This window comes from Episyrphus balteatus, chromosome 1 (assembly GCF_945859705.1).
Source record: "Episyrphus balteatus chromosome 1, idEpiBalt1.1, whole genome shotgun sequence".
Lineage (NCBI taxonomy): Eukaryota > Metazoa > Arthropoda > Insecta > Diptera > Syrphidae > Episyrphus > Episyrphus balteatus.
The window spans coordinates 146067012-146087836 of record NC_079134.1 but is presented as its reverse complement, the minus strand read 5'-3'; the positions used below and the strand labels follow the sequence as shown (position 1 = coordinate 146087836).

At 31.8% G+C, this 20825-nt stretch overlaps 2 protein-coding genes across 7 annotated transcripts in view; both read right to left on the bottom strand.

The window, feature by feature from the left end:
* Nucleotides 1-20825, bottom strand: part of LOC129907352 (UPF0605 protein CG18335) — a 205488-nt gene that overhangs the window by 11971 nt on the left and 172692 nt on the right. The gene's annotated exons all lie outside the window — the stretch shown is intronic.
* Nucleotides 3292-20679, bottom strand: LOC129907340 (mitochondrial Rho GTPase). Of its 6 annotated transcripts, none has more exons than XM_055983491.1 (7): nt 20564-20679; nt 19583-19907; nt 11804-12030; nt 11580-11732; nt 10315-11516; nt 6927-6989; nt 3292-3518 (listed from the first exon to the last, which is right to left on the bottom strand). In XM_055983491.1, exons 2-7 carry the CDS (start codon nt 19776-19778, stop codon nt 3383-3385), a joined length of 1977 nt encoding a protein of 658 aa, XP_055839466.1. In that variant the 5' UTR covers nt 19779-19907; nt 20564-20679; the 3' UTR covers nt 3292-3382. The 6 variants fall into 6 exon arrangements, with proteins under 6 accessions (XP_055839466.1, XP_055839471.1, XP_055839470.1 ...); XM_055983496.1 differs by having other exon boundaries at nt 6951-6989; nt 20564-20678; XM_055983495.1 differs by lacking the exon at nt 20564-20679 and adding an exon at nt 20491-20510.

The window sequence follows — 20825 nt, the reverse complement described above, 5'->3', positions numbered from 1 at the left end:
ACAGCTTGTTATCATTTTTGTGCAGACTTTGCTGACAATCAGCTGTTTGTTTGTCTGCAAAGAGCTTTTATACGGAAACGGATGTAGAATTTTAAATTAAGAAGACATCTTGGATTCAATGTATGTACGTTAATTTTGAAATTTACAATGTGTGCAATTAAATACTCGTATGAATGGTTGATTTTGTTCTTAAAAGAATTTTTAAATTCTTGTATTTATATCTTTAATTCAATTTTTTTTTCTATACAGCTACACACTTGTTATTCGATCAAGTAAGACACATGAAAACACTTAGCTACTGAAGGGTTAGGTAGTTATGAGTTTTGGTATCGAAATTAACGGTATATTTTATGAAGACCCAACACCCAACCATGAACTAAACAGTAAAATAGGCAGTTTTAGGAATCGTAAGAAAAATCGATCTTCAGACATGATATTACAATAATAGAGAATGCGAAAAGTGGGTCCCGAAATCCAAACTTGGTAGTTATGAGTTTTATAAGATTCCCCTTGAGATTAAAATTGAAATTTTAGTTTTAGGACCAAAATTAACCGTATACTTAATATATGACCAAAACAAAGAAGATTGAAAATGGTTTCTAACTATTTTGATAAAAAAAAAAAATACATGAATTATTATATTATAAGATCTTACTTTTGATGTAGAAAAAATACTTTCAATTTTGGTTTTATGTACATTACATATATTAAAAATACATAATTAATTTTTTTTTTTTGAAAAATTAATTTTTTCAAAATATTTTCTTGCAATTTTGTCGAAAAATAATTCCTATTAAATTTTTTTTTTTTGAAAAATCTATTTTTTTGAACATTCCTCCACCCTGCACACAAGAAATATAAATATGGGAATTTAAAAAATTAAAATGGGAATTTTTCGTTTTGAAATTTTGGTTTTAGGTGTTAATAAGTAATTGCCTAAAAATTTTTATTTTTTTTTTTCAAAAGATTATAAATAAATATTTTTTTTTCCCGAAAGGATCAAATTGCATGCTATTTTTTCTTTGAAGAACGTGTTTTGTGTTATTTTTTTTCACATACATACCTGCTGGTCAATAGAATAGGTTCACCTGAAACTCAAAGAAAAAAATAAGTTGAAATTTCCATAAGAGTCACATGATTTAAAAACTGGATTTACAGCTTGGCTGTTATTTAAGAGGTATAACATTTAATATGTATTATTATTTTTTTTTTAACTATGTACTATATTTATTATAACTAAATTATTCATTTTACTTTTGCATTGACATTATAGCCATAAACTCGAAACAATTGGATTGGATTGATATTCCCTATTTTGGTAAGATTGACCTTGATTTTCCATCGTTACGCATGACTATTCGTGAAAAGTACCTCTCGAAATGGCTTTTCCAGAGTTCAGTGATGCATCAGTAATTTTTTTTTTAAGTTTAGGCGAAAAATTCGATTTTATGTTGTTTATAGATAGGCTGAACCTATTCTATTAACGGGCAGTGTAGATTTACCAAATTTGTATATAAAAATTATTAAAAATTTTAGGAACTTGAATTCAAAGAGCAAGTTCTTGCATTTTATTTGATTTTAGCTGGAAAAATGTTCATGGATCAATTCTTTATAGTAGTTTATAATCGGTATATGTCGTGAATATCGTTTACCCGGGCATGTTTTTTTTGCGTTCCCAGGAAAACCCAGAACATCAGTTCGGACAATTTTGATTGCTTTTCGGCAGTGTTTCGACTGTCCTTTTCTTGGTTAGCCAAGTTAATATTCTTCTGAGATAATAATCTTAAACAGCAAACTAAATAAAAAAATAATGTTATCCTTTTTTTTTGTTCAAAAAGATTTGAAATTCAGTTTGAATGTTTTATTGCACTAATATTTACATACCTTCGCTCTGACTAAATGTATTTAAATATAACCGTATTTGATAGTTTATAATAAGATAAATGTAATATTTAAACCGTTATACACGTTTTATTTGAATACATTTTTGATTTTTTAAGAAATAATTTTTGTTTTTGATTTTTTTAAGATCTATTTAATATTTTTTTCACTGAATTAAAAAAAAAAAAAAACATAGCACAAAACTATAAAGTTTCATGCAAAAGTTTTATTTATGTTATTTAATTTTTGTTTTGTTCAACGTGTTGTATACCTTATTTATAAATTAAGTTTATGATGAAGTTTAATTTGTTTTTGCTTTTTCTTTAAATATAAAAATAATCAAACTATGACAAGAGATTATACAAATTATTCTTTTTTTGGTATTTTATTGTTGCTTTAAATTAGTCCAATTTTTTTTCTAGCTGATTTGATATTCCCTTTACCGTTTTAACTTTCTTTGAAATTCAAAAAAGGTAAACAAAAGGATTGATTGCATAACAGGGAAACATTAACAGAAATTTACAATTCATATTTGGCAGGAATTAAACAAATTCATACAATTAACCAGAGTTGCCTTGAAAATAGATCAAAATAATGAACATTAAATGTTTAATGGAAGTATCTGATTAATTCAATTTAGGGATGATCAACTATGAATTTATTCTAAAATGTGTAAAAAAAAACATTTCTTCTGTAAAGTTTTCCACTAACATTATACAAATCAAATAGAACTGCCAACATTTTAAAGAACATTTGCATCACCAAGACAAAAAAACAACTACAAACTACTTTTTTAATAATGATTATACTTGCTTTAGTGACAGTTCAATTTGAATGTAGAAACAAGACATTTAATCCCATAATTCATGTAGGTACATGGTACATATAAAATCCCAAAAACTTCAATCTTATCAAAATTAAAAAAAAAAAAAAAACTAACATTCATTTAACCAATAAATTTCATTCTCTAAAGTATAAAATCTTAATAAAATATTTACAAAAAGCGAAATATAGTCGATTTTTAATATTTCTTTTTAAACTTCAACACGACAATAATTTTGCCAATAAAAAAAAGTATGTATAGAGGTTTACAGTCAGAGGGAATTTAAAGTAAATTTTTTAAAAATAAAATAAAATTATAACAAATTTTGTATTCTTTTGTTTAAATATAAATTGTATGGTTATTTAATATTGCTTATAAGATTTAAGTTAGATTTTGTTTTTTTTTTATTTAATTCACTTAAAGAGGATAATAATAATAATAAAAGAAAGATATTGCAATTATATCTTTTCATTAGAATAATAATTTTGTTTTATTTTTTTTTTGTATATAATATAGAGATAGGGATATAGATAGATATATAAGTTTTGGTTTTGGTTGGTTTTTTGTTTTGTTCATTGGTTTTAAATATAAAAATATGATTTTTTTTTTTTAATTTTATTTTGTGTGTTTTGTTGAATGACTAAGATTAAGTTTTTTTTTTTAATTTAAATAATAAACTTATTTTGAATGTGGTCCGGAACCATGGAAGGCTTTCATCATAAAGAATCCAAGAAGTGTTGCTGCGGCAATTCCAATACCTGCTTTCCACCATACTGTTGGATCTTCTGTTGCTAAACCGAACTGACGAAGATGTCTATTTAAATTGAAAACAAATAAAAAAGAATTGTTAAAAAGATATATTTTAGAGTTTGAAATTGTTTTTTTTTTTTTTTTCTTTTCATGCGGGAGTTTGCACAGATTTTATTTTACAACAAACTGGCAATTATTTTATATTCATTCAGGAAGACACACAAAAATGAAAAGGGGATGAAGACTACTACTAAAAGTAAAATATGTAACACACATTTATGTCTGATTAATAAAAAAAGAAGTTCATTAAGTTCCAAAATTATATTTAAATTATAAACTTGTTTTATTTTTTGTAATATCATATTGGTTTACGTTGAAATTACAGTCGCAGAGTTACATGACAGTGGAAAAATATTTGTAGATTTCTGCAAAACTAACTTATGCCATAAAATAGCGTATCAACCGACGAAAAGACCAGAAAAAAAGAATAAATTTTATTAACAAAAAACTAATTGAATAAAACCAAACTATTCACATACAGAAAACGGTAACGTAAAAGACGAGTACCATTAAGCAATTTCAGATTCTTGATTCTAGTTTCAAAATTCTGCCCGAAATATTAAACTTTTTGCACGTTTTAATAAGCAGAACTTTTATATGGATTACTAAATAATAGAAAATAATGAAATACAAAATCATATTCGTACAGAATTTTTGTAGTACATATGTATATACAGAATTTTGGAAAACAGAAATTTAAATATTGTCAAATTTGTCGTATTCGCATATTTGGTTCTTTATTTGTATTCGGCCCTATCACAAGCCCCGACGCGTCGTGAAAATTTTTAATTTTTCTTTGATTTCTCTAAAATTTAAACGGTATTTATTAATAAAATGTTCAAATAAACTCAAAATAATTTGATTTTGATGTAAAAAAGTGATTGGAAGTAAGTCATTTATAGCTGCAAAAACTTGTTTTCAGTTTCTTTAATCTAATTTTTTTTCTGAGTGGACGTGGCAATGGGTGATCATTGGTGTAGGTTTGTCTTGCTATTGGCTACCTTTCCTGCAAATTTCATGAAAATTGGTTCAGTTTTTTAGTCTTAAGTTTTTTCAGGTTTCCCATACAAGGTGCCCATTGTGCGACGTAACAAATTGCTAAGAATGCTGAAGAAAAGTACTACAATTCCCATCATACTAGAAATATTTGCTTATAAATTCGGCGTGTGTGAAAAGTGGTATCGTAACTCCAAATTTCGTAGTAAATATTTTCAATATGACGTGAATTATGCTACTTTTTTTTCCGGTTGTTACGTCGCGGCTCGTGCATCCGCACTTTTTTTTTACTTTTAAGTACTATTTTTTCTAAAATCTTGTCTTCTTAGCTTCGTAGGAAAGGGTGGCCATCTTTGACGGGTCATTGGTACGGAACAATAGTTTTAATTAAGTGATCAGTCATCAGTAGGATGATTTCATTTTGGTAAGAAGGCACAATGTAATTGATTGATAACAAATAAAATACACGACTGGGGTAGCACGTACTTGCTCTTGCAGTTTAAAACACTTTTTATGTTAGTTTACTTGTAGATTTTAAGAACTGCCTCTATATAAATTTAATGAAATTTTGTTGATGTTGGGGAAGAGCCGACATTTAGGCAAAATTTTGTCTACATATTGTAGGACAATGTCCTACAATATGTAATATCTAAACAAATAAATAAATAAATAAATAAATAAATGAAAAAAAAAATATTTTTTTATTTGACTCTTTTTGAAAAAAAAATAAAAATGCAGTTTTATTGCAATAGCTTTGAATATTACGTTTGCAAAGTTTAATCAAAATCGTTAGAGCAGTTTTCGAGTTATTTGGTATAATTTGAAAAATTTGTTTGGGAGGTACACTTTTTTGAATTTTTTGAAAAAAAAACTAAAAATGCAGTTTTATTGCAATTGCTTCAAATATTACGTCTGCAAAGTTTAATCAAAATCGTAAGAGCCGTTTTCGAATTATTTGGTTTGAGTTTCTTAGCGAGATATAAAAAAAAAAACAAAAAAAACTAACTTTCAGAATTCCATAAAAATCATCTGTACCAAATTTGAAGAAAAGCGGTCCCCCGTTTAGTCTGTGGAAATGTCTACAGATGGACGCAGTCGCAGAGACGCACGGACGGAATTGCGAGACCCACTTTTTTGGAATTTTCCATCATCGTAATGTTGGTTTTGATTAAATCCTCAAATTTTTTTTCGACCGAAACCAATACTTGCCCTATAGAGCAAGTAAATACAACTCAACAAAATGGTTTGAATATTTTTCTTGCTTCGAAAATATGTTAATAAACACCCAAATGTCTATGTCTTTTCGTTTCCGAGAAGAACAGTCAATCGCGCGTAGGCAAGAAATGGTCCTTGTTTGTCGTTTGTTTTTTTTTTTTTTCTAAACTTATTCATTTTTTACTCTTCACAACAACGGATTACTATTATTAAATTAAAACACACTTTTGATGTTGTTTAGACCATACAATGTTTACTGGGGTAAGTACTGAGTAAGCAATAAAACACGGCTAATATGTGCATTGTAGTTCCTCCAGTAGAATTTGATAAGATTAAGTATTACTAATTTTATAAGCAGTCTCTCCTAACACTGTTAACAGGACATTAATAAGCTCCTTCTTGGTACTGTACTGTACCCTCACTCAAAGATATTTTTGTGTCATCCAAACATAATTCGCCTCTAACGTCTAACCCTATTAGCGCTTGACGTAATCTTTTAGGAACCGTACGCCCAATATTTGCTGAGGGATGGAAATCGTTTGAAATCGTCTAAGTAGCTGATGCAGTTCGATTTTGCAGCTGAGAAATATTACATGGCTGAGTATTATTAATATAATATGCATTCGGAAAAATAATTTTGAAATAACGTTGCATTTTTATATAATTTGAAAATGTGTCATACAAAAATTTTTTGTTTGAATGTATGTTTGTAATTAAATTAAGACATAAATGTGTTTTTATATAAAAATAAAAAAACAGCAGAAAACTTTTTATGATTAATATTTACATGCTGTTATGAATATAAAATTCAATAAAATCATCTTACCAAAGGTTAATTTGTTATTTTATTTTTAAAGTAATGTATATGAATAGAGGATAGAAGATAAGCTATAAAAAACTAATAAACACCCAAAGCTATAAAATATAAAATAGTAATAACTAATAAGCAAAAGAATCAAAACTACTAGGAAGACAAAAAGTAAAGCTCTAAAATAAAAATCAAACAAAATAGACAATAAAATCTAAAGATTAAAATAAATATGAGAAGAAAATTGACAAATAAAAGTTTTGGGAAGTCTTTATTTAATATGACTCTTTGGTCTCTTCTATTTGTCTCTAAGAGTGAGAGTGTAAAAAAGAAGACGAATAAAAAAAAAACATATTTTAGTTTTATTAATTCAGCAATATAAATCACACTTACGCTGACTCCCACAGCTGTACCAACCTGTGCTTGTAAAACAATATCCAAGCGGCTTGAAAACGACTACAATACAAAATACAATTTCCCAACCGCATGACACCACCACATAAATTAAAGAGAGAGAGAGAAAAAAAGGGACAAAATATTTAAGGATAAAATTATGGAAACAATTAAGGTTTATGGCAACGTTTTTGTTTTCTTTTTTTCTAGCGGGAACATAACGTAATTTTTTTAATTAGTAATTTAAATTAAAACTGGCAGAAAAAGGTGATGCAATGCGTGTTTTTTAATGTTCTTCAAGCGGAATATCCATTTTTGTGTATGTAATTATGAATTATAATTTATTTGTATAAAAGCACTGAGAAATTTCTTCTTGATGTACCAGTTATTGAAAATTATAATTCACTGGTAAACTAAAATTTCGTATAAATTTTAAATAAAATATTAAAACACGCAGCAATAAATATATAAACGCATCACTCATATAAAATTACTAAGTTAACCATAAGTTCACCCATCACCAATCGTAGGTACATACAATAATTTAATATTTTTTCTGGACAATAATGTTATCGATTTTGCTTAGCAAGTACTATGAATTTAAACTGTAATAAAAAATAATTTCAAAGCCGACGACCGGTTCCCAATTACCCTAGGTACTGAATAAAAAAAGTGAAATTCTCAAAACTGCTAGCATTTTTCTTGTATTTGTTTTGCTATGAGATGAGTTGCAAATTTCTAGATTAAGCTTTTTCCATTTTCGAATGACAAGTTAACGTCATTCGAAAATGGAAAAAGCTTAATCTAGAAATTTGCAACTCATCTCATAGCAAAACAAATACACGAATTCAATTAGATAAAATGCACGAGTGGGATCGCACGTACTTGCTCTTATGCTAAAAGTAACTCTAATGTTAAAGCTTTTATAACTAATTAAACACCGTTTTAAATGATTTTTTGCAAAAAAACAAGTATGCCATTTTATTATATTTTCGAAAATCGTTAGAGCCGTTTTTTAAAAAAATAATTTTTTATATATAAAAAATTTCTAATATTTTTCAAAAAACAAAGTTGGTATGCCATTTTGAAGAAATAATTAATTTTTACATAAAAACGAAATTTGAAAAATTTTCACTAACCCGTTTGCAAAAAATTTGATTAATTTTTCAAAAAAAAAAAAAAAATTTGAAATTTTTTGAACATTTCCTAAAATTTTAGTATTACCTTTACTTAAACGCTTTCGTATAAAAATTTTCGTTAAAATCCGGTTAATGTTGTACGATATATTCAGAAACCAAAAAAAACGGTATATGATAAGTACCGTTAATAACGGTACAAAAAATATTTTTTTTATTTCAAAAGTTGGCTCTTATGTGTAATACTACACACAAAAATTTTAATCAAAATCGTTAGAGTCGTTTTTGACAAAAAATAAACAGGTACCGTTAGTTTTGGGCATATAAAAAAAATTCTATTTCCCCTCTAGGGAATCACCAAAAACTACTACCTACCAAGTTTGAAGAAAATCACTTATTTCTTGAGTTTGAAAAACAAAATTTAGCTAACTTTTATTTTTTTTTTAAATATATTGTGTATTATTTTGCATTGCTGGTGTTCAAAATGACGGATTTTTTCAAAATTTTCAAATCCAAATCAATTTCGGCATATGAATTCATGATTAACTTATAAAAAAATATTAAGTGCGGAATTATAATTGAAGTAAATGTAATTGGATAGAAATGAAAAATACTCTAGCGACCGCCAGGTCGACAATAGTCTTAAGCAGAAATTTTTTATAAAAAAAAAACATTAGAAGAAAACCTAAAAAATAACTAACTGCAAGAACCATACCACCAGAAAAATATTGAATATTTTCGAGAACAGAATGTTTTTATTTAAAGTTTTTTATTGAAATACATAAGAAATAGATTTAGTGCACTTCTCTCACTTTTTAAAATTATTTAAGTTTTTGTTTTGTTAAAAAAAACATATTTTTTTGAATTTGTTCTTTAAATTAGGCAACATTTTGTATCGATTTTTTTTTTAAGAAAAGAGTTATTTTCTGAAATTTCGTGGCTTTGGAACATTAATTTTGTTTTCACAATAAACAAAAAAATGAGTTGAAAACCAATTTCAGAAGTCGAAGATAAAAATCCTCAAATTATGTACAACTTCTAGTGAACAAAATCACCCTAAGTCTAACCTTTTTGATGAATCATTAAAAAGTTATAAAATTCTAAACCCAAAAACACAATCGTACCCTTGTAAACCATATGGGAAATGCGGCATATTAATATTAAAGGCTGTAACTTTAACAAGATTTTTTATTATCATTTCCAACAATATTTTCGATACAACTATGGACAAAAAAATTTTGTTTGGAACAGTCTAGCTGTATACAACATTAATTTTTATTTGGAAAGATTAAGACAAAACAATTCATTAACAGAGTTAATATCCAAATTTGGAAATAGTAAAGGAGGGTTATAGGCTGTCAATAAAATAATTCGAAAAATTGGAGGTCATTATCTGGATAACAAATTCAAACCACAGCCATTTTCGTTTCACTCATTTAGTTTCGACGAATGAGAAATGATAATCTCTTGTTTATGCTTTCATAATTCCATATCGTTCGTACTCAAAAACCAAGTGTCCGTGATATTTAAGAAATCGGATATTTCCCCAAATCGAAATAGTTGATCTGTTATTTTCAAAGAAATTCAACTTAAGCCAACGAATATTGCTGAAATCTACAAACATAATTAATAAACACAAAATCAAATCAAAAGCAGATAACTATCAAACAACTAATATTGCTCCCAATAACAATCACGTTTGGCATGTAAAAAAACGAAAATCGTTTTCGGTGTATCCAATTGGCATCCGAGGGGATGTAACAGCCTCAAAACGAAAAACGAAGGATTATTAAATTTAAAATGGGAAGTGCCAACTAAATCTGAATAAACAACTAGAGGCTCAAGATTGGTTAACACCCGCTTTGAAAAACTATCTAAAGTAAACACTTTGTTGGCCTTTTTATTCCATATTGAATATTCAAGTGAAAACTACGAAAAGTGTAAATAACAACCTAAACTTTTCACACTACTTTCCTAATAAACCAAACGCCCTAAAATTAAATTTTATCATCTTCCTTCCTAAATAAGCACACAACATTTTTGTTAAACAAAATTCAATTCGCAAGAAACACACTTATACTTTTTGTTTAGTATCTCAATTGAAATATTAATGGATTATTAGGCATTCCTCGCGCAAAGGTATAAATTAATATAAATATTTTTTTTTTATAGAAACACGCATTGCATCATCCATCATTCAGTTATCATATCTATTATTTTTGAATATATTAAAAACAATTATAAATACTCACGGGAAGGCAGCCATAGTTGCTAGCTTAATATAAAGCTCTTTTTTATTATTTTTCAATGTAAATATATGCGGTGGTAGAATTTTATATTTCTCACAAAATTCCACAGGTTGTAATAAATAATCCTGCCGATTCTCACCCAAATCACCTTTTGTGCCAACAATCATAACTGGTATCTTACTTTCGGCATAATATTTGATATAGATTCGGGCCACATATTCAAAGGAACGTGGATTTGAGGTATCATATACTAAACAAGCGACATCACAATTTACTTCTTGCGGTTGCAGTGGATCGAGAACTTGTTTCACTTCAATGTCTCTCAAAATAAGGTGCTTTTCCTGTCCGTACACTTGAACTGTATTCACACAATACACAATGTTTGTTTTGAAATCTTTTCCAATTAAATTTTTCATATCTTCCACAAGCAGGCCTCGGCACAGACCCGTTTTGCCAGCTCCTTTTGGACCGATTACATGACACATGTATACCGACCTGCTACTCTGTCTCTTGGCCAAATCAATTCGTCGCTCTCGTGTCACATGAATCGCAGCCAATTGTGATTCATTTTCATGGACATTAAAACCCAAATAGCCCAAGTACTCTAGTGTTTTTGGCAGATCAATCAGAGTCATGAGTGTCCAGCGGCATAGCCAGCCATGCAGTGTTACCCAGCCTCTATCATTCACTGGACACGACTTGCGAATATCTGTTGAATAAGACCATGGAGCCGAAGGACACGTACTAAAGACCATCTTGTGCTCGTCGGGCGATAATGCGCCATCACCATCTTTGTCATATCTCTCAAATAGGGCAATTAAAAACTGTTGTCCACGATGTGAAAGCTCTGTACTGCTGCCGGGAGGTATTTTAATGGGTGGCTGGAGATATTCTTTGCACATTTCCAAATTTTCGCTGTAACCAAATCGACGCAATACCGCCCATGTGGTTTCATTGCGTCCTCTCTGTACGAACAGGCAGTGTAGGAATAGGAAACCTTTCAGGGTTACCGCATCATTAAATATTCCATCTGGTATATTTTTTAAAATGACGGCTTTCACTTCGTCAAGAATTTGTGGCTGGAGGGGGGTGTTGAAGCATCGTCTTTGGAATAAATTAAGTTCGTAGTCGTTTAACAAATTGTCACCGTCAATGTCGCATATTTTAAAAATTCGCACTAATGACTTTTTGCACGCTGGTGTTAACTTTGAGGAATAATATAATTAAAGATTTATTTAGGATATGAATTTTAGATTGTTTTAACTTACATCTTGCTCTTCCATTATATAAAGTGGTGATGTTGGATGCAATACTGCTTTTTGTGCGTAATAAAACATTTCTGAAATGTTGTGTAAAGTCTTAGCCGAACATTCCACACAGCTTTCTACTTCCGGAAAGTCTTCCATTATTGTAAGAACACTCTTTAAAGACAAAAAAACGAACAAAATATTCAGTGAAAAATTGTTTATTCTAATAAAGTTTAGTAACTTACATCAATTGTCGAGTATTCCACCAAATCGACTTTATTTCCAACCAACACAACTGGTTTCTTTAATGCCTGTGGCTCCTTCTCACTTACATTGCATGAATTGCGAATAAATGGTAACCAATGCGATGTGATACGATCCAGCGTCTCATCGTCATCGACTGCATACACAATGCAAACAACATGAGCTTTTTGTATTTCCTCCGAGAGAACCTCGTCTGTTTGTTCGATATCTGGAAGAGAAGATAGGGAGAGTTAGTTTGAAGGAAATTCTTGCTATTTAAAAATTGAGCAAAATAAAAATCATAATAAAATAATTTCGGAAAAATTATCCTTAATAAAAATTAAACCTCGTCCAACAAAGATCCAAGGTTACTTATACATTTGCATACTGGCTGCACTTTCTCGGTTTGGAGTAAAAAGTTTGAAGCAGCTTATTCGGTAGAGGATAATTCTAGAAGAATATGCAACTGCAAACCTTATGAGCCCTATACAATTGTGGGTATCGCCTATTTTAAGAAAATAGATAAAAACGATTTCCGCCCTTTCAGTTAGAAATGATGACGCATATCAGCTTCTTTACGGCATGTATTGAAATACAAATTTTGTATCTGGTCAGATATTTAAAATCAAACAAATTGCATGCTTCGTCGATTCATATTTTTAGGTTTATTTTTCTCGGAGTTTCGGGAAATTTCCATGAACTACACTCTAATTGGTACCGCTTTTTAGTAGGACAGAAACCTCGTGTACATTATGTCCATATCTTGCTTTTTCTCCTAACAAAACAAAAATCAGCTATAGAGAAAGCTCTATAGGAACCCGCTTAGAAATAAGAGCAAAACAAACTCTATGGTCTCTAGGAACTTTACCACTGTTTAATTAATGACAAAGTACCCAAGTCTGATGAAGCAAAACGCGAAATATAATCTATAAATGCAAAAGTGCAAGATAGAAATACCAAAGTTAACAGTTGAGAAATTTTTATTCAGATTGTTTTTCGAAAAAAAGTTATAGAGTTAGACTAGAATTTTACTTTTCTAAACACATTTCAGGGAAATGTTATATTGAAAAGATTTAATCGTGAAGAATCTTTGTGGGAAGAAGCTTGGGAAGAAGCTTTTATAAGTTACGACATTTGTCGAATAGCAGTTTAGAAGACCAAACATAAAAAATAAAAATGTTTTTAGAATTCCAGATTTATTTTAGATTCCTTCATAGCTTCGTATTACTTTACTTTAAGTTGCTCAAAAACATTATGCTTGGATATACATAAATGTATAGCAAACGGTTATTGATTGAAATCGATTGCGGAATCCAATGTTGTTTTAATTTAAAATTGTAATATCAGGAAATGATTATGAATTAACAATTTGACAAAAAGCCTTTGAAATCCAAAAAAAAAGAACGGATTGGTTGGAGGCAATCAATCAAAAGTGATGAAGATCAATAGAAAACGGAAGAACCAATTTTGATAAATAAGGAAACAGTGGTCTGTTTCAAAAAAAGTTTCATCCCAAAGAATGGTATTTGTATAACATGAAACGCAAACATCAGTGGCGAAAATAAAAACTGTGTGAGAGCTTCTGGACCGCCGAATAAAGATGGCTTATGAAATGGATATGAAATCAGTATATTTCAATCGTAAAACAACGCAATCTTATTTGTTTCGCCTTAAAACGATTACGATGGTCCGATCCTTATAATTTTCTTATGAAGATTAATCTCCTTCAGATTTAAACTTTGACTCAATAACCGAGATAAAATTTTTTTTCTTAAGAAATCCGACTTTTTTTTAGGTAATTTTTCCATATTATTTAAGTTTTTGTATTCTGAAAGGTTCTGAAAGGGTACAAAACTTGAATAATATGGAAAAATTACCTCATAAAAAAGTCGGATTTCTTAAGAAAAAAAAATTTATCTCGGTTATTTATGAAATATTCCCAACAAAGTTATACCATTTTGAAAAGAGAATTGAACACACTTACTTTTAAGGCAACTTGCCGAAACATTGTAGTGCATTTTTTTTACACTGCGGCTCATTGAATTAGAGTCATGTAAAATTTTTTAGTACTAAGTTGGGTAAAAAAGTAATATTTTCTTTAAAACTGATGCAGCTGAGTTAAAATTTTTGAATGCATTTGATAGCAGGGTTATTCAAGGTTCCGTAACAAAAGAAAAAAATGAGAAAAATTAAGATTTGTAGTCACGGCATATGAAAAACCGTCACAGGGTGACCATTTTTTCGACTTTTTTTCAAATGCCCATAACTCCCAAAATATATGGCTGCGATTTTTTTTATTATTTTTCTGATAACTGTCACCACCTACCCTATCTACCGTTTTCGTTTCGACGTTAACTTTTGGGACACCCTGTATGTAATCATTTTGCCATTTGTACCGTATCAAAAAAGTTGGCGATTAAATGCCCACACAACAAAATTCGACAGTTCTTTCCCTTTCTGCTATTGGCTATATTTGTGATTGGAACGGCAAAAAAAACATTGTTGTGGACACAAAAGCGGTTTGTGAATAGCATAAACAAATCAGAAAACTATAAAACATTTTTTCAGCAAATTATGGCTTCAGCCAAAAAAAAAAAATTCATCAAAATTCAATATTTTTGAAAAAAAAAAATACTGTAACGATGAATTACCGAACTACTTTTAAGATAAAAGTCTGAACACACTACCTGCTACAGTAAAGGTAGAAATGTGAACGGACCTTTAGTAATTAAGAAACTACCCTCTGAACGCATCCAAAGAAATTCCCTCGACTGCTGAATATCCCAAAATATCCCACTGGACTGGAAGTATGAAGCGCCCCCTCTTGGAAAGGAAGCTTCGAGAAGCAAAGACGAGAACCTTCGAAGACATTCTCGAATTCCGAATTTCAGGTATAAAAGGGCAGCGTGGACACCGACTGGACAGTTTAATCTTGAATGTGAAAGAGTACAGTACAAAGTGAAATAAAGTGTTGGAAATTGTTAGTAGTAAATAAAGTGATTGAAAAGTGTGTTTGTTTGAGCGAATAATAAAAGTAAATTGATTTGAAATAAAGTGTGTTCTTATTTGAACGGAAAGATAAGTGGAAGTTAAAATAAACGAAATAAGTTTTATTGTGAACCCGGAATAAAACATTACATTGGTGTCAGAAGTGGGATATTTTGGGATATTCAGCAGTCGAGGGAATTTCTTTGGATGCGTTCAGAGGGTAGTTTCTTAATTACTAAAGGTCCGTTCAAATGGACTCAAATTCTCAAATCAGACAACTTGAGTCAACATCAGCTTAATGTTGCTGGAAGGCTTCTTCATGAATATGCTGATATCTTCTCTTCACCCAGCGGGCAATACGGCCGAACACAACTGGTGCAGCACCGAATCGATACAGGAGACGCTAGGCCGATTCGTCAACCAGCAAGACGTCTCCCCTTGGCCAAACAAGGTGAAGTTGAAGAAATGATATCGACAATGAAGAAAGACGGGCTGATCGAAAATTCCAAAAGCCCTTGGGCATCACCGGTAGTTCTCGTCAAAAAGAAGGATGGAAGCACTCGATTTTGTGTCGACTACCGCAGACTGAATGATGTGACGAAGAAAGACAGCTACCCACTGCCAAGAATCAGCGATACTCTAGATGCAATGGAAGGAGCACAATGGTTTTCGACTTTGGACTTGAAGAGTGGCTACTGGCAGGTAGAAATCCATCCAGAAGATCGAGAAAAGACGGCTTTCTCCACAGGAAATGGTCTGTGGCAGTTCAATGTCATGCCGTTTGGGCTATGTAATGCCCCAGCTACTTTTGAGCGCTTAATGGAGTGCGTTTTAAATGGATTAACCTGGAAATCTTGCCTAGTCTATTTGGATGATGTCATCGTTTACGGGAAAACATTTGATGACCATTGTGAAAACCTAAAGGCTGTATTCCAAAGGCTACGAGAAGCACATCTTAAGTTGAATCCAAAGAAATGTGCACTTTTCAAGACCGAGGTTAAATATTTGGGGCATATCATCTCATCCCAAGGAGTGAAGACTGATCCTGAAAAAGTTGACACTGTGAAGAACTGGCCAACCCCTCAGGACAAGCATCAACTTCGGAGTTTCCTCGGTCTGGCAACGTACTATCGACGATTTGTGAAGGATTTTGCGAGAATCGCCAAAAGCTTGCACCAACTTACGGAGAAGGGTAAACCCTTTAAATGGTCAGGTGAGTGTGAGAAAAGCTTTCAGGAACTGAAGCTACGGTTATGTGAAGCTCCTGTGTTGGCCTATCCGACTCCAGGCAAACAATTCATCATTGACGCAGATGCAAGTAATGTTGGAGTTGGTGCTGTTTTATCGCAAGTTCATGACGGAGAAGAAAAGGTCGTTGCCTATTTCAGCAAGGTACTCTCGAAACAAGAAAGAAACTATTGCGTGACCAGAAGGGAACTTCTAGCTCTGGTATTGGCAACAAAGCACTTCCATAAGTACATCTATGGACAAAAGTTCCTTCTTCGCACAGATCATGGTGCACTAAATTGGCTTTTGAACTTCAAAAATCCAGAGGGTCAAGTAGCAAGATGGATCGAGATACTCCAGACGTATCAATGTCAGATTCAACATCGAAGAGGAAAGCTACATTCAAATGCAGACGCATTATCTCGGCGCCCGTGCAAGCAAGACTGCAAGCATTGCACACGGCTAGAGGAAAAGGAAGTTGTCGCTGTAAGAAGAACGAGAGCTGATCCCATTTGCGGCTGGAGTAATGAAGAACTCAGGATGGCCCAACAGGAAGATTCGGACATCGAACCCATCCTTGCATGGAAGGAACATGAAGAGAAACCAGAATGGGCCGACATCTCCGACCGAAGCCCCAATCTCAAAGCATATTGGGCACAATGGGACTCACTTCATGTGCAAGAAGGGTTACTCAGGCGTAAGTGGGAATCCGCAGATGGTAAATCTTATGTAATGCAACTAATCGTACCTCAGTCAAAGGTTAATGATGTTCTCCGAGAGATGCACGAGGGAACTTCTGGAGGCCATTTAGGCATCAACAAGACGCTGGAAAAGGTACGCCAGCAATTCTACTGGTTACGTATGAGAGAAGACGTTGAAAAGTGGTGCCGAAAATGTGATACTTGTGCCGCTAGCAAAGGACCAGCTAGAAAAATGCAAAGCAAGATGCATCAGTACAATGTGGGCATACCTTTTGAGAGGATTGCAATAGACGTGGCAGGTCCTTTTCCCGAAACCAACAAAGGAAACCGGTATATCCTCGTAGTGATGGATTACTTCAGCAAGTGGCCTGAGGCATTTGCCATCCCAAACCAGGAAACCAAAACAGTTGTGGATAAGATTGTCTTTCATTGGGTGAGCAGGTTCGGAGTACCCATGGAACTTCATTCCGACCAAGGAAGGAACTTCGAATCTAAGATTTTTCAAGAGGTTTGCTCACTCCTTGGCATCAAGAAGACGCGAACAACACCGCTTCATCCACAATCTGATGGGATGGTTGAGCGATTTAACAGGACACTTAAAGAACACCTGTCAAAAGTAGTCAACGATAATCAACGAGACTGGGATCGACATATTCCATTATTCTTGATGGCTTATAGAAGTGCAACACATAGTTCCACTGGACATACACCATCGGAAGTCCTTTTTGGTTCTACAATACGGCTGCCAAGTGAGATAAAATTCGGATGTGTTCCAAATGAGCCACAGGAAATAGATGAGTATGTTGATAACCTGAAAGAAACACTGGCTGACATTCACCAACGGACAAGGACAAATATAAAAGCGTCTAGTGACAGGATGAAAACAAGATATGACGCGCGAGCGACAGCAACAGGGTTTCAAGAAGGAGAACTTGTGTGGTTTTACAATCCCCACCGACAAAAGGGACTATCACCGAAGCTACAACAAAACTGGGAAGGCCCTTACACAGTAATAACCAGAATCAACGACGTGGTTTACCGTATACAGAGAGGGGTAAGAGGCAAATTAAAGGTAGTTCATTGTGACCGTTTACATCGTTATAATGGTGAAAGAAGCAATGGAGTTGTTCGGGACGAACAATCCTAAGAGGGGGGCAATGTAACGATGAATTACCGAACTACTTTTAAGATAAAAGTCTGAACACACTACCTGCTACAGTAAAGGTAGAAATGTGAACGGACCTTTAGTAATTAAGAAACTACCCTCTGAACGCATCCAAAGAAATTCCCTCGACTGCTGAATATCCCAAAATATCCCACTGGACTGGAAGTATGAAGCGCCCCCTCTTGGAAAGGAAGCTTCGAGAAGCAAAGACGAGAACCTTCGAAGACATTCTCGAATTCCGAATTTCAGGTATAAAATGGCAGCGTGGACACCGACTGGACAGTTTAATCTTGAATGTGAAAGAGTACAGTACAAAGTGAAATAAAGTGTTGGAAATTGTTAGTAGTAAATAAAGTGATTGAAAAGTGTGTTTGTTTGAGCGAATAATAAAAGTAAATTGATTTGAAATAAAGTGTGTTCTTATTTGAACGGAAAGATAAGTGGAAGTTAAAATAAACGAAATAAGTTTTATTGTGAACCCGGAATAAAACATTACAATACTTTTTACTGCTAATTTTTATTCCAAAAGTCATTTCATGGGTTTTCAACAAAAAAATGGGTAAGGAAATATCTTTTTCTTAATTTTTTGTTCTATTATTCTACGCAAACCCTTTTTATAAAAAAAAATTAATTTTTTTCAATAACGGTATAGTTGTTGTGAGTAATTTTTTTGGACATCAGATTTGTGTTCAACCAAAAAAAAACTATCAAACTAGAACTCTCGACATTAATACAATTTTAATAGCCTGTATTTAGTATGGAGTGTCTAGTGTCTATTTGCGATTTTTAATATTTTTTTTCCATCTCTTATCTCAAAGTTAAGAAAGGACCTCTTGAAAATTGGATGCTCACTAAGCTAAGTACAGGCAATCGTCAGATACACAACTATATTTTCTAACAAAGTTTGCAAACATTTGTATAGTTATGGAGCGAAAATGTAGATACAACAAAAGCCGAAAGTAAACAAAAATTTCCGAGTTTTTCGATTGGAAGCCCTTCTCGCGAAAATATTTCCCTAAGAGTTAGAATAGGGCTGAGAAATTTGATCGAAATGCAAGTAGAATTTTGATGTGAAATACATTTCTAGAGATTCAACTCGTTCAAAAGTAGAATGTTGTCTTTTAATGTAAAAAGAAGACCAAATGCTGCTAGAAAATGACAATTTATTAGTTATTGGCAAATCAATTGAGATAAAAAACATCGTTACAGAAAACCAATCGATTGATCTTTCATGACAATTTTGTTGGACTTTTAGGAATAGGAAACTGCATTTGTTTAATGAGTAATGAATAATTTCTACATATATGTATATCAAAACATTCTGACTGCTGTTTATTAATGTTATTTTCAACAGATTTGCTCATGACTTTTTGGATTTGATTTTGAGTCAGAAAAATTTAATATTTACGAAAACTATCCAATATTCTTTTATTTATATTTATAATTTTATTTTTAATTATGTTATCACTTTAATTTAGCTTTGTCTTACTATCTTTGTAGTGAGGAAACTTATGTCTGATTTCACTCAACTAAAAGATAAAAATCAATAGGTAATCAAATACCGGAACTATTGTACCATTTCAAGCATAATGAGTAATAAATGTTAAGATTTTAAACTATCTAAAAGATTCTAATTTCTGAAAAAAGGTAAATATTTTTTTATTTTTTTTATTTATTGAACATGTTAGTAAGTTACTTACTTGAATAATCCACAATATTAGTTGGAACTTGCTCAGGTGTAACATTAGCAGGAATTGTAATCTCTTCAGCTTTGGCGGGCACATCTTCGGGAAATTCCTCACTGACCAATGATAGAATCAGTGAGGTTTTGCCAACGCCCGGATCCCCCACAAGAAGGATTCGAACATTGCGACGAGTCGCATTCCAAACGACCATCTTCAGGCAGATTTTGATTTATCTGTTTTTTTCTTTTCTTGTTGTCTGGCTGACAAACACAAACGTTGTAAATTTATTACACCTTCACTCTCGGTTCGTTTGCACTTTGGTTCACTTTGGAGAGGGCGACTGCAAAAAAATACAAGAAAAAACATTTATCACTCATTCAAAATCAATAACAAAAAAATAGAAGATATCAATAAAGTGTTAAATGTTATTATGGAGGTGATTGCCACCTTTTTTTTTGGCGTAATGCAAAATTCTGTGTGAAATTGAAATAAAAACAAAAATTGAATTTTCCAAAAACAACACCCGAACAAATTAATAGCTTCTTCTTCGCTTGGGATTGATGATGATGCACCACGACGCAACAATTCCCCCAAAAACGAAACAAACAAACATAATTTTTATCTTTGCAGGGGTTAATTGGGAAAGTCGGGAGTTGTTTTGGAAAAATAAAATCTTCGCAGGAGAGAAGTCGTAGCTAGTGTGGATTATTTTTTTTTTTATTTTAATGAGAAGATTTTTTGACATTTCCCCAAGGCAAGGCGAAGACGGCTACGATGGAAGAAGAACAACCACTTTGCTTGCTGCACACGACATTCAATTTTGGTTTTTGTTTTGTTTGTTTTTTTTTTTTTAAATTAACAAACAATTGATTACACTTTGTATTACATAAAGATAACAATTATTATGAATATTAAATAGTTACTTTAATTTTAGTTTTATTTATTAAAAATATTGGTTAATAACAAAAAAAATAAATTACATAAACCTAGACAAACCTTTTTCTCCGTAGGCGATGACAAAACGCTCATGACATTTTGGATGGAAATTTGCGGTTTTGACGTTTTGGTATGTTTTTTTTTTTTAATGGAGGTTGTAAGTGTGGCGCTGCATGCTGTAAAGAGTTTTACTTAGGGCGAGTTTACATACGGCTCAATTACGCTAGAAATAAAAATTAACAAAACTGAAAATTTTGGCAAATATGCCCAGCAAACGTAGAACTACAGAAAAAACCGGTGAAATATGTACATAAAAGAAGTA